Here is a 13,310-nt window from a genome sequence, read left to right as displayed (position 1 = left end):
TGCAGCCACCATCTTGACTTTTTTGACCCATTTGACATATACCCAAGAGATCACATTCTTTATATCAGCCTTGTGAGCTTGATCAACTTGCCCTGGAAATTCTGGGGTTTCAGCTTGGGACTTCGTAATTGCAGATCTACTTCCTGCAGTGAGCTGCAACTGTTTGTTCACTTTTTGTTATTATTGAAGAAAGCCCTTTTAAAGGGGTACAGATAGTTCTTGACCTACGACCACAATGGAGCCTAAAATTATCTGTTGCTAAGTGAATCCCTGCAGTTGTTAAATTAGTAACTTGGTTGTTAAATGAATCTGGCTTCTCCCATTGACTTTGCTTGCCAGAAGGTCGCAAAAGGAGAGCCCATGATCCCAGGATACTGCAACCGTCATAAATACAAGTCAGTTGCCAAATTGTCTGAATTTGGATCATAGAGATGCGGCAAGGATTGTTAAGTGTGAAAAATGAAAAGTCACTTTTTCCAGTGGTCATTAAATGAAGAGTTGTAAGTGGAGGACTATATTGAAATGCTTAGAGGATTCCTTGTTTGAATAAGAATGCATTTCCTGTTCAAATAACAGCAAATCTATGCCAGGCTGTTTTTATTATGATTTCCAGAGACTAAGTTGTGTTAATCTTGCAACAACAGCTAAACCATCGAGCGGCACCTTAAAGGCAAACAAATTTATTATTATAAAGCTTATATATTGCAAATACATTTGTTCCTCTTTTAGGAAGCTACCAGAGTCTTGTTATTTTGTTATGGAGGCTGTATATTTTAGCTTTAATGTGCGCTTTTGGTTTTATTACTTCGGAATCTATAGGAGTTATTTATGGGGCAATTCAAGGTCACCGAGTAAAAACCTTTAAAAGCTGAACCCGGAACCTTTTATCAAGCAAAATGGAAAGTAAATACACACACACGAGGAAAGAGAAAGGTGAGCGATACAACTCACGTTTGGAATCCGATTTCCTCTTATTATACCACCATCAACTTGTTCAAAGCCTAAACTACGTGCAACATTAACAGACACCTGAATGTAAAAAAACAAAAACCAAAATCCGGTCTAGGCGACCGACCCCGTGCCCAGGCATGCAGAATCCATCTTTGAAACCGACATCCAAACAGGAGGGAAAGTGTTCGTTTTTAAGCACCCCCCCCCCCGTCCCAATCTAGGTAGGCAGGACAGTGAGAAAGAAAAGCGGTCAGCGGAACGGATGCCCCGCAATTCCTCTCCGTCCACAAACCGCAATATGCTGGGGCGGCGGGAGGGGGGACGACTCCTTCGGCGAATATTTAACAGAGATTCTAAGCCCGGCTGGGACGTTTCGGCTGCTTCCACCGCGGTCGGCTGGAGTTCCGCAAAAAAAAAGCCCCGGGAAGGGAAAACGCGAGGGCGGAGGAGTTGTGTGCATCTCCAAACACAACCCCAAGCCCAGCTCCCTCGCTTCCGTCCGGAGCTCTCCAAGCGGCGGCGGCGGCGGCGTCAAGCCTCCTTGGGCTCCTCAGTTGGAGCGGCGCTGCCTTCGCTTCCAGCGGCTCTGGCTGGCTGGCTGGCTGGCGGACGGGCCGAAGGCAGCAGCATGGCCAAAGCAGCAGCCGCCGCTGCCCGTCCTCTTTTGCTGCAGCATCTTTGGCACCGCCGCCAACCAGCTCCGAGGCGGGCAGCCAGGCACGACTACCTGTCCGGGATCCCGGGACTCAGCTCCACTCCCGCCCGGGGGTGGGGGCGGGGGAGGCCGCCAGCCCGGCCTCCCCTCCCTCCCACCCACCTTCCCGGCTGGCCGCGGCCGCCTTAAGAGGTCGAGGCTCCACCCACCGGCGGGCTAAGGCAGCCGGTCGCCCAGCCGCGATTCGCTCTCCCCGGGCTGGCAAGCGGGCAAGCAGCGGGTCTCCAGCGCTCCGGTTGCCCTCGGGGCTCCCTCGCCGCCGCCATGCGCTCTTTGCAAACCTACCTGCTCCTGCTGGCGGCGCTGCCGGCTTGCCTGCCGGCCAGGCGCCCCCGCACAGTCCACTACACCAACCATTGGGCCGTACGAGTGCTGGGTGGCCCCGGCGAAGCGGACCGGTTGGCTTCGGCTTACGGCTACCTGAACCTCGGGCAGGTGAGGCGCGCAACTTTCGCGGTGCTGCACGTCCAAGGAGGGAGGGAGGAAAGGGGGGAGGGAGGGGTTCGTGGGGAAGGTTGGCGGGGCTATGGGAGAGACCTCACCCCCAACCTGGCTTCCCTCCCCACCTTTCCCCGCAGTTGCCCCGCGCGCTGTGCTCCCGCAAGAACTTTCCCACGCGTGTTCTTCTCTCCCGCGATTTCCCTCCTCCCTCTTCTTTTGAAAGAGGCGACGCGCGGAGTGGAAACGGGCGAAGAAGGATCGGGGTAAAAACCGTCCCGATCCGGTTTGGAGGCAAAAGAGCGAGATCCTTTTTAGATCGAAGGCATTTAGAAGGGAATGGAACGAATGAGCTGGAAGGGACCTTCGAGGTCTTCTAGTCCAGCCCCCTGCTCAAGCAGGAGAACCGATTTCAAAGAAGTGACTGTCTAGTCTCTCTTCTTAAAAACCTCCAGGGATGGAACAGCCACGATTTAGGGAGGCAGGCTTTTTCCACTGGTTAATTGTCTTCATTGTTAGGAAGTTTGCTCTCCTTCCTTGCCAAGGGAGGACCAACTCCCCCCCGCCCCAGGTCGCTTGTTCGGGGCTGAGATTCCGCCCCCCCGTCCCTTTGCTAACTAAATCTTGGCGAAGCGACGCCTCTCGGGTTAACCCGGGCGCGGTGTGATCCTGACCGCCAAGTCGACTCGGGGAACTCCAGCCGCTGCATCCACCCGGGGCCGCTTTACTTTCTGAGCAGGCACGGAGATGGAGGGCGACAGGTTGGGCTCCCCGACCCTCCCCCGACGTGCGTCCCCATCGTCGGGTCGATGATGCCCCGTTGGCTTCAGGCTGGCGGTGCCCGTTGCCTGCAAGCCGAAAGGACTTTTTCCTCGACTGGATGGGTGCCTCGAAGAAATTGATGTCAAGCCCGGCGTTTCCTCCCCGTCCCGTGCCCGCTGGAGGGGGGGGGGGGAGAGATTTTAGCTTAGGAAAAACATCGATCATCCCATTCAGCTGGCTTGACTTTTAAAGGAGGGCCAGGTCCCTTTCAGCTTTTGCACAGACCCTGCTGAGGTGTTTATCTTACAGCGGAAATGCTCAGGCACCTACCTTGTGTCGTATTGACAGGGGATAATGCTAGACAGGTGAAAGATTGGCGTTTCTCCATTCCTGCCTGAATGCCTCCGACCAAAGACCCCTTTGGCTAAATGCCACCTTGAGATTTTCTAGTGAGTCCATTGCCATCTTGAGAGTTGGACCTGCGCAGCTCCGTCTGTTCCAGCACAAGCAGATCCTTTGGCTGGCTTGAAGAAGAGCTGCTGGGATTTTGGAAACCCACCGTCCTTTTTGGCCAAACCTAGATCGTTTCTCAGGTTGTTTCTTGGATGGATGTTACATTCTTCCTTGAGCGAAAGGTTTGAAGGAGGGTTCTGCTGCCTATGGAGATTCTGGACCATCCAGGTCAGGGGTCTCCCACCTTGGCCACTTTCAAGTCTTGTGGACTTCAACCCCCAGAATTTCTTGGAGTTGAAGTCCATAAGTCTTAAAGTGGCCAAGGTGGGAGACCCCTGATCCAGGTCATGGTTGTCCCAAAGGTGCTTTTCCAAAAGATAACTGGACATTCTTGGGCTTCTATTTTTTTTTCCTCTTTGAATAAGTTTTGCTTCTCATCCAAGAAGCTGCTTCAGTTCTGAGTTGGAACTGAAGAAGCTTCTTGGGTGAGAAGTGAAATGTTTTCAAAGAAAAAAACCAAGAAAGTCTAGTTGCCTTTCGGAAAAGCACCTTTGGGAGGGCTCTGCTGTTTTTTTTAGGAACGATGACAGTGTCTACTAGTGTCTACTTTGGCTAAACTGCCCCCAATTCCCCTCTTACATACACCCACTACCACATGCGTCACCTCCTTGGCTGAATTTATGGCTCTTCCAATAGAATCTTTTTTCTTCTCCCCACATCTCTTAAGCTTCCCCCCCCCACCAACCATTCTTCCTCCCCTTGGCTCAGGACCAATTAACTTTTCAGCTCCAACCTCAACTTTTTGCAAAGGACTTTTGTGTCTGAGGGACTAAAGAGTGGAGATTTGCAAAAGGGTGAGGACACAAAAGGTAATTACTTAGCTAGAACAACTGAAAGAAAAGAGGGGGGGAAGGGGGGAGGGGGAAACTCTGAAAAAAATAAAACCGGAGATGGATTCCAGAGGGGACTGCCTGCTGGAAATGAATCAATATTTAATTTTTGCCCAGCAAAACGTGCCCTTATCAATTTAATACCATTTATAAAGCCATTTATTCCCAGTTGCAATATGTATAAGATTAATTGATTTCTCTGTGGGTGTCTTTATTTATTTTTTGGGAGGGGTTGGGGCAGAAGGAAATGAACACAAGGGGGAGGCTTTGAAATGTCTTCGAAATGGGAACTTTTGAGATTCTTGATGATATTGGTATTTTATCCTCCTTGGTGATCATATCTGGCAGATTTATCAGATTTTAATAGTGTCTCTCTTATTCCATCCCATCTCTGAGTTAAAGAGGATCCTTTAGGTTAATACTAATTGACAGCTACTGGCTGCATTCATACCAATACCCAAACTTATATTTATTTTATTTTATTTATTTATTTGTCAAGCAAGTATTAGATAACAGGTATAAGTATAAACATTGTTATGAATACATGAAATGGATATGAATAAGAAAAAAAGAAACAATAGGACAGGGATGGTAAGCACGTTGGTGTGCGTATGCACGCCCCCTAGGAAAGGCGTGAGGTCAATAGTAAACAGTCTAAGGTTAAATTTCTGGGGTTTGGGGAAGAAACCACAGAGTCAGAGTATTCCAGACATTGACCACACTGTTGCTGAAGTCGTATTTCCTGCAATGAAGTTTCGTGTGGTTTACCTTGAGTTTGTATCTATTGTGTGCTCTTGTATTGTTGTGATTGAAGCTGAAGTATTCATTGACAGGTAGGACATTGCAGTAGATAATTTTGTACTATACTTGGATTGATCTATGTTTAAAATTTCAAGTATGGTGGCATAAGGTATTCTGCTACAAGTAGAGGAATGGAGAAATCTTCTCATGAAATATTTCTGGACTTTCTCAACTGTATTAATATCCGTTATGTAATGCGGATTCCAGACTGATGAGCTGAGCATGTTTTGTAAAATCAATCCATGTATTATATATGGGTTACTATGGGTTGTGAATAAAAAACCCAAGATGCCTGGCTTAAACCATGGTTAATCATAGGTAAATACATTGTGCACACCCAATTAGTCCTTAACAATAACAGGGGTCTTCAAACTTGACAGCTTTAAGACTTGTGGACTTCAACTCCCAGAATTCCTCCTCCAGTCATGTTAGCTTGGGAATTCTGGGAGTTGAAGTCCACAAATCTGAAACTTGCCAAGTGTGAAGACCCTTGGGTGAATCAGTGCAATATCAAAACACAGACAATTGTCTTTCCTAATGAATGAATCTCAGGAAGGAAGGTGCATTGCTTCAAAAGGCAAGGAAGGTAGGATAAAGAGAGAGAAATTTCAAAGAGGTGAGGGTACCACATTTGAGCAGGTGAACACTGTTCTTTATGAATATTCTTTATGTAAGCTTTTTGATTAGTAGTTATGAGAAGAAGATGCTGGCCTTGGGCCAGGGATGATGGGTATTGTAGTCCATTACTTATAGTTCAAGAGGAGAGTCAGGGAGATTTGTTTTAGGTATATTGGGATTGTGTCTGACTCTGAGGGAGGCCATTCAACAGGTTATAAATTCGTGATCATCTTTGGTTTGCTAGTTGAAAGGATTCTTAGCCCACGTCTATGGAGATTCTCAACCGTCCAGGTCATAATAGTTTCAAAGGTATTTTTCCAAAAGGCAACTGGATTGTTGTGGTTCTTTTTTCTTTTTTGGGGGGGGAGGAAGGAGAATACATTTTGCTTCTCACCCAAGAAGCTTTATCACTGGTAACCATCCACCATCCAGTCACCACCGACGAAGCTTCCTGGATGGGAAGCGAAATGTTGTTGACTTCTTCGTCAAAAAGCAGTCCAGTCTCCTTTTGAAAAACCACCTTTGAGATTTTTTTAATTTTTTTTTTGTAAATTTTATTGGTTTTTAAAAACAAACATAAACAAACAAAACATAAAAACATCAAACTTTCTTCCATAGGTATACAAACAGTGTGCCAGTTGGTTTACAAATCATTTTGTGCATCCATTCCGTAGTCTTCAATTACAATTACATTACATAAAAGCTCATATTATCAATCAAAAATTAAATACCCTAATATTATTAATCAATCATTTGACTATAATTTATTCATTCATATTTTATGAGATAACCACAATTTACTTAGTTTATTTTATAACAATTCATATTACCCTCCCAAATCTATCTTAAAAACATTTTGTAGATATAATAAAAAATAAATACATATTTATATATTTATTTTCTAAAAAATCTACATATTTCATTAATGTATTTTATTATCTAACCATTGATAGAAAAGGTCCCAAATTTTATAAAATTGTTTATCCTCTTGTTCTCTAATTTCAAATGTCAATCTACTCATTTCAGCACATTCCAATATTTTCTTAATGACCACCTTTGAGATTCTTAACACATTTTCTAATTACTGGTGGTATTCTGATGGTGATAAATCTAGGAATAGATCAGAGGTGGTATTCAGCCGGTTCTGACCAGTTCTGGAGAATTGGCAGCGGGCATTTTGAGTAGTTCAGAGAACCGGCAAATACCACCTCTGACTGGCCCCGCCAACCCCATCTATTATCTGCATCCCAAGTCCCAGCTGATTGGCTGGCTCTCCTTTGGTTGCCCTGCACAGGAGAATGGAGCTGGAAAGCAGGTTAGTGGAGTGGGGAGGGAATGGGATTGTGCAGTAACCTTCCCCTACCACACCCACCAAGCCACGCCATGCCCACCAAGCCACACCCACAGAACCAGTAGTAATACATTTTTGAATCCTACCATTGGAATAGATAGTATTGCTTGAGATTACAAGGAATGCGTGTGATTGAATTAATGATTGCATCTTCTTCCATGCTGGCTAAAAGTGAACTAGTCAAAGAGAAGCAGAAAGTATGGTTTCCTATATGACTTCCAAACTGAGCTTGTACAGATTGAGAAGGCAAACTGTGGCTTGCTTGTTGAGTGTGTTGTGTGAGCCCATCCATTATCTGTCAGTCTGGGCTGTTTATCAGTTGTATGAACCCACAATCCAAACCAGCATGATCAGAGCTGTGATCTAGAGTGATACATCCGAGGCACAGGGGCAAGAAGGAATTTAGCTCAGGCGAAGGCACTTTGATCAGTGGCTGGATTCAGGCATAACATTAAGCCTTAAGGGGGCTTGTTTGCAGTTTAGCCATTGTGATTTATGGTTTAACACAAGGAGAGAACCCAAATGTTTTAGATTTTTAGAACAATGGGAGTCCAGCCAGGGCTGGGCTTCAAAAAATTTAGCAAAAGGTTCTCTGCCCAGTTGCTGGGTGGGCATGGACTTGGTGGGTGTGGCCTAGTCAGCCTCCTGCATCACGGGTTTGGGGGGGGGCGTTTTTGCCTTCCCCAGGCTCTGGTGGCTTTCCCCATGTGATTAAGAGGCCAGAAAAGAAGAGAACGTTATTAGCAAATATCTAAGCAATCAATCCATGTTTGAAGTATCCTTCAAACCATAATGCTGTGCAGTTTTCCACCTGGAGCACTTGTTTTTGTCTGGGTGAGGATTAAGCGCCTTGGATTTAAATGGAGCCTTTGGCTGCACTGCAAATCTTTGGACCAGGGGTGGGATTCAACTGGTGTTACTACCGGTTCGGTGACTAGGTTTTGCAAGTGCGTGTAAAAACAAATTAAGCTGTGCTGTCTGGAGAACTGAAAAGCGCTGTGTTTGGGTGCACAGCATTTGGAAAGCTTCTTTTTTCCTGCTTTTTCAACCTCAGTTGTGCCGCACAAAGCAGCTGAGGTTGAAAAAGCAGGAAATAAAGGAAAGGTAAGAGCCCGGGAGGGTGGGCGGGCCAAACAGCAGCAAACACAGAACCAGTTTGGTGTCTTCAGAGTTGCCAGTTCTGTAGAATTGGGCAGAACCGGTAGCATCCCACCCCTGCTTTGGACCAATTGTTACAGAAGGTGCTTCTTTTTCTACTTGCAGAAAATTCTCTCCTGTGTAAGAGAGAGAGTCCTTACATAGTCCATAAGGCACAACATGACAGACAAACGAATGGTTGCAAGAGCAAGTAGAGAGCAGCTGCTCAGAAGAGGCCAGATTATCTCTTATGTGGGATGGAAGGAAAAAGAGATATGTCACAGATGTTAAATGCTTTTTCTGCTTTTTCTTAAAACACAGCAGTTGGTTATGGTTTCCCACTTTCTTAATATATATATATCACCAGAATTTGGGGTGGGGAGGAGGTTGCCTGAATGGTACAATTCTCTCCGTGGGCTGAAGCTTGATATTTTGTCTGCGTGTGTCAATGGACTGCAGTTCATATTGGTCACAACCTGTGAAAAACTTTGTTCTTGGCTTAAAAAAACTCTTTCCAGCGTTTCTTTTGAGTTTTCATTACGACGACCTCTGCTGAACTTTGATTCTCTCGGGATGTCCTGCGGTCTCTTTTTTTTCCTCTGTGTTCTTCAGCCTGCAAAGAAGTTTTTGTTTTTAAAAAATCCTTGCATATTGCTTTCTGTGCTGGCTCAGGACCATTTCCTGGTTCGCTGCCTGCCCCCCCCACTAGCAGGGCAATTTGTCTGGGTGCTAAAATGACTGGTGATGAATTCTGACCTAACTTCTAGGTTTCAGCCCTCTTTTCAGTGTAGTTAAGCCAACAAGCTCTGGTGTTTAATGTTTAATGTGCCAGGGGGCAAAATAGGGGAGACTGAATTGACTGACATAGATAAATGTCCTGGAATCGATAGCTGTGGTCTAAGGCTTTGTAAACCCATGGTAGGCTGAATTCACACAATCCACTGAACCGAAAATGAATCATGGAATTATAGGGTTTGTGCAATAGACTGAAGCACAATTCAGCCAAACATGGCATAGCTTTCTTTTACAAACCATTGCATACCAACCTCTTAAGGGGTTGTAACATCGATTCATTAAATAAGTAGAATTAGAGTTCTCCCAAGAGCCACTGCTTGAAGACTGGGTCACGCAATAGGCTAAAGTATGGCTTCTTATTTTGGACTCAATGTGTTAGCCCAACCCAACCATCTGCATTAATTTAAACAAACCATGTTGAGACCTATGATAGGTTTGCATAGTGGGTGAATACACCCTAAAACATTATCTCCAGAAGCATTTCTCCAGGAAGATTGCCAAATAAAATGGTACATGAATTGAGTGGTGGAACTGACCACGATTTTAATCTCCCCTGACCTACAAATCTATCAAAGCGAAGTTTAGGGAAAGAGTTTCAGTTGGTCCCCATCATTTCTGTCCTTAGATTCAAGAATGGGATAGATGAGGCCATGGCCTGAAGATACTCGTTTGGCACACAGTTTGGCACACCTTCTCTGCAACATCACTTGTCCAATGAAAGATCTTTCCCTACAGAAGAATGCCAGGCTCCCACAGTGACTTGTCTGGACCCATCTTTTAGAGTAGCTTTCCTCAGTCATTGGTTCCCTCTAAGAGTTGCCACTTTCATAGATGGCTTTTTCTGGTTTTTATTGGATGTGTCAACTGATTCTGGAGTTGTTTGCCATGACAAGTGACAAGATGACAAAAAGTGACAAGATGGAGATAGAGGGTTCACACAAGCCTGTGGAATTGGTACAGGTAGTCCTTGATGTACGACCCCGATTGAGCCCAAAATTCATGTTGCTAAGTGAGACATAGGTTGAGTGGAGTTTTGCCCCATTTTACACCCTTTCTTGCTACTGTTGTCAAGTGACCCATTGCAATTGTTAACTTAGTAACAGGATTGTTCAGTGAAACTGGTTTCCCCACTGCTTGTCAGAAGGCCCCCAAAAGTGATCACATGATCCAGACAGCCATCATAAATATGAACCATCTGAAATTTTGATCACATGATCACAGGGATGCTGCGATGTTTGTAAGTGTGAAAAATGGTTATAACAGCAATAGCCCTTAGACTTCTATATACCGCTTCATAGTGCTTTTCAGCCCCCTCTAAGCGGTTTACAGAATCAGCCTCTTGCCCCCAACAGTTTGAGTCCTCCTTTTACCCACCTCAGAAGGATGAAAGAATGAGTCAACACTGAGCCAGTCAGTATCAAACTCCTGGAGCGAGCAGTGAGTTAGCCCTGCAGTATTGCATTCTAACTTCTGTGCCACCAAAGCTATAAGTCACATTTTTCAGTGCTATTGCAACTTTAAACAGTCACTAAACGTGAGTTGAGGACTACCTGTATGCAACTTCTATTGGATGATGGAGTACCACTCATCCTCAGGAGGAGATATGGTTAGATTCCTTGCCTGGTCCTATCCTCGCTGCTTTTCTTTCCTGATTGCCTTTCTTTTTACATGATGGGGATGTTCTTTGCTTCCTTCCCAATATTATTCTGTGCAATATTTTTGAGTAGTTTGATACCTTATACTTTATAGGTGTTTTACTGCCAAGGCAATCCAGACTGAAAGCACAAACCATATATTAATACTACCTTTGTTGTAAAGTTTCATTTCAAAATCATGATAGTCCGGAAGCATTTCTTCTGCCTTTATTTATTTTTTTTATCTTCCAGAAAATTAGGGAAGGTTCTTTCTGAGACTTTTTTTTTTCCTTCTGTGGGGCTGAGATACATTTTGCATGACAATTGTCCAGTTTACTCTTCTTCCTCCTCTCTCCCAAGGTCATTGCCACATATACCATTTATACTTATTTATTTATTTAATTTTATTTGTTTGTCAAATGTGTACAAGATAACCAATATAAGTATGAACATAAACATTCATAAAGAAGTAAATATGGATAAATGGGGACAGTAAGACAGGGACGGTAGGCACTCTGGTGCGCTTATGCACACCCCTTTTAAGGACCTCTTAGGAATGGGGTGAGGTCCATGGTAGATAGTTTGAGGTTGAAGCTGTGAGGGGTTGAGGCTGTAACAAGGGAAACATGTAGGGCGTTCCAGGCATTGACCACTCTGTTGAGTTTGTATCGATTGTTTGCCCATATATTATTGTGGTTGAAGCTGAAGAAGTCATTGACAGGCAAGATGTTGTAGCAGACAATTTTGTGTACCATGCTTAGATCGGACCACAGGCGGCACAGTTCTCTGTCATTCTCACTAACTTCTTGGGTGTCTTTGCATGGGATGATGTATAAAACCATCGTTAATTTATGCTTTAGTACGTTGTACAAGCAGAAAGTTAGGTGACACAGAAAAGCATGTAACTAGCCATTGGTAGGTGTGCTCAAAGGCCACAGTGATTGGCTTCTATAACAGTGATTCTTAAAAGTGTCTCCTGTTTTTTAAAATTTGCTCTTGATTTTCATTTAACTCTGGCATTGTTCCTCTTCTTTTGACTTTTTGATTAAAAAAAAAAAAACCTAAACCAGTTCAAATCTGTTTATTACCTGCTTTGGAGGCTACCAGAATATACCAGGGCTGTCATTCCATTTGGAAAGTTAAGAAAGCAAAACAGCAGGAAGGAAGGTAGCGACAATAGGCACTGATATTATTATCAAGGAAATGATACAAAGCTGTCCATGAATCTAGAACACGGGTGTCAAACTCACATCATCTGTTGTCATCATGTGACATATCACAACTTTTCCCCCTCTTCACTAAACTGGGGGTGGTGGTGGTTTGTCTGCCTTTACTGTTCCTGCAAAAATAATTGGTGGAATTGTAGCAACTTTTGAGATGCTCCTTCTCTCTATGATTCCATTTGAGTTGAGCCACCTCAACTGGGATGCATAATATCCAACTGCAGGAAGGGGTGGTAGATGACTCCCTCAACCTTCTGGCAGAGAGCATATGTTTGGGTGGACTTGGCATGTCCCCCATTTCCATGGAACGGAGCAGCCTGTACCCTTCCATTGTGCTAAGAGGCATGGAGTTGAACAGAGCAAAGAACATTTCTTCCATTGCAGATGTAAACAGCCTAAGCCCAGCCCCACTGATTTGGTGGCTTGGGGGGCATTGAAACATGGTTTGTAGACAGAGGTGAAAGAATAGAAGTTTGGCACATTTGGGAAGCCGTAATAAGTTTGGAGCATCTTGAGTTAACCCCATTGATACTATCTTTCCTGTTTGCAGATGAATATTGGCATGGCCAACTGATTATATGGCTGATTATATTAGCTGGTCTTTTGGAAGAACTTGGTTGGAAATTTGGAGTAGTGCCCCCCACTTTCTTACTGTTGCCTGTCTTCAGAAAGGACTAGAAGTAATAGCTATGATACTACAAGCTGCAAAAATCTTGTTGCCCTAGGATGATGGTGGTATTCATGATGAAATTTATATCTTTCCTTTGGTTTTATATCAAGGTAGCATACGCAGTGTTCTTCCTATTTTCCCTGCAATAATATTCCTGGGAGGTGGGCTGAACTGAGAGAGAATGACTGGATCAAGTGGGGTCTAGAATTCATGGCCTGCTGGTTTCTAATTAGGGTTCCTGACCGTGCTAGTGAATGGGACAAGTGTTCATTTGTTGAGTGATTGGACTGGCCTTGGAGAAGAGGATGAGCTCTACACTGACCTGTCTTAGCTCAATTCCCTTTAGATAAACATTTTCAACTTCTAACCTCAAAACAATGCTATTGCACACCAGAACATCTAGATACAAGGGCAGGTTTCCCCCCATGCCATCACTCTGCTAAACAACTAGTTCCCACAACACTGTCAAACTATCTAAAAAGGCAGTATTACCATCATTATTCTCATCTTCCCTATTATCTATCTCCTTATCTTCTTATGACTATAACTTTGTTGCTCATCACTATTGTTGTATGTACATTGAGAGTTTACGCACCGGAAACACATTCCTTGTGTGTCTTAACCACATTTGGCCAATAAAATAGTCTAGTCTAGTCCAGTCCATGAACTGCAATTCCCATCACTTTGGCCATGCTGGCTATGGATAATTATGGTAGTTAGGGTATGGCATCTTTGGGAGACAGCTGTGATGACCCGGAGTGTAACACAAATGTAACAAAATCCAAAATGTAAATAAATGTCCTTTAATTCCTCCAACTTGGCCTCACTGTTCAATAATTCTCAGTTGGAGATAAAATGTACTCAAAAATAGT

General features: G+C 44.3%; 1 protein-coding gene across 2 annotated transcripts in view; it reads left to right on the top strand.

The window, feature by feature from the left end:
* The first annotated feature begins 1,821 nt into the window (after positions 1 to 1,821).
* The window catches only part of PCSK6 (proprotein convertase subtilisin/kexin type 6), a 132,506-nt gene continuing 121,017 nt past the window's right edge, over positions 1,822 to 13,310 (top strand). The window contains exon 1 of one of the 2 annotated variants that reach the window (XM_087941334.1): positions 1,822 to 2,101. In XM_087941334.1, coding sequence (XP_087797460.1) covers positions 1,931 to 2,101 — 171 coding nt within the window. In that variant the 5' untranslated portion in view covers positions 1,822 to 1,930. The remainder of the gene's footprint in view (positions 2,102 to 13,310) is intronic. The other variant, XM_087941333.1, reaches the window with a different exon arrangement.

This window comes from Pseudonaja textilis, chromosome 13 (genome assembly GCF_049901715.1).
Source record: "Pseudonaja textilis isolate UNSWEBS1 chromosome 13, rPseTex1.2, whole genome shotgun sequence".
Taxonomy (NCBI): Eukaryota; Metazoa; Chordata; class Lepidosauria; order Squamata; family Elapidae; genus Pseudonaja; species Pseudonaja textilis.
Note: the sequence above shows the minus strand (reverse complement) of the source record. Positions and strands in the feature narration are given on the sequence as shown.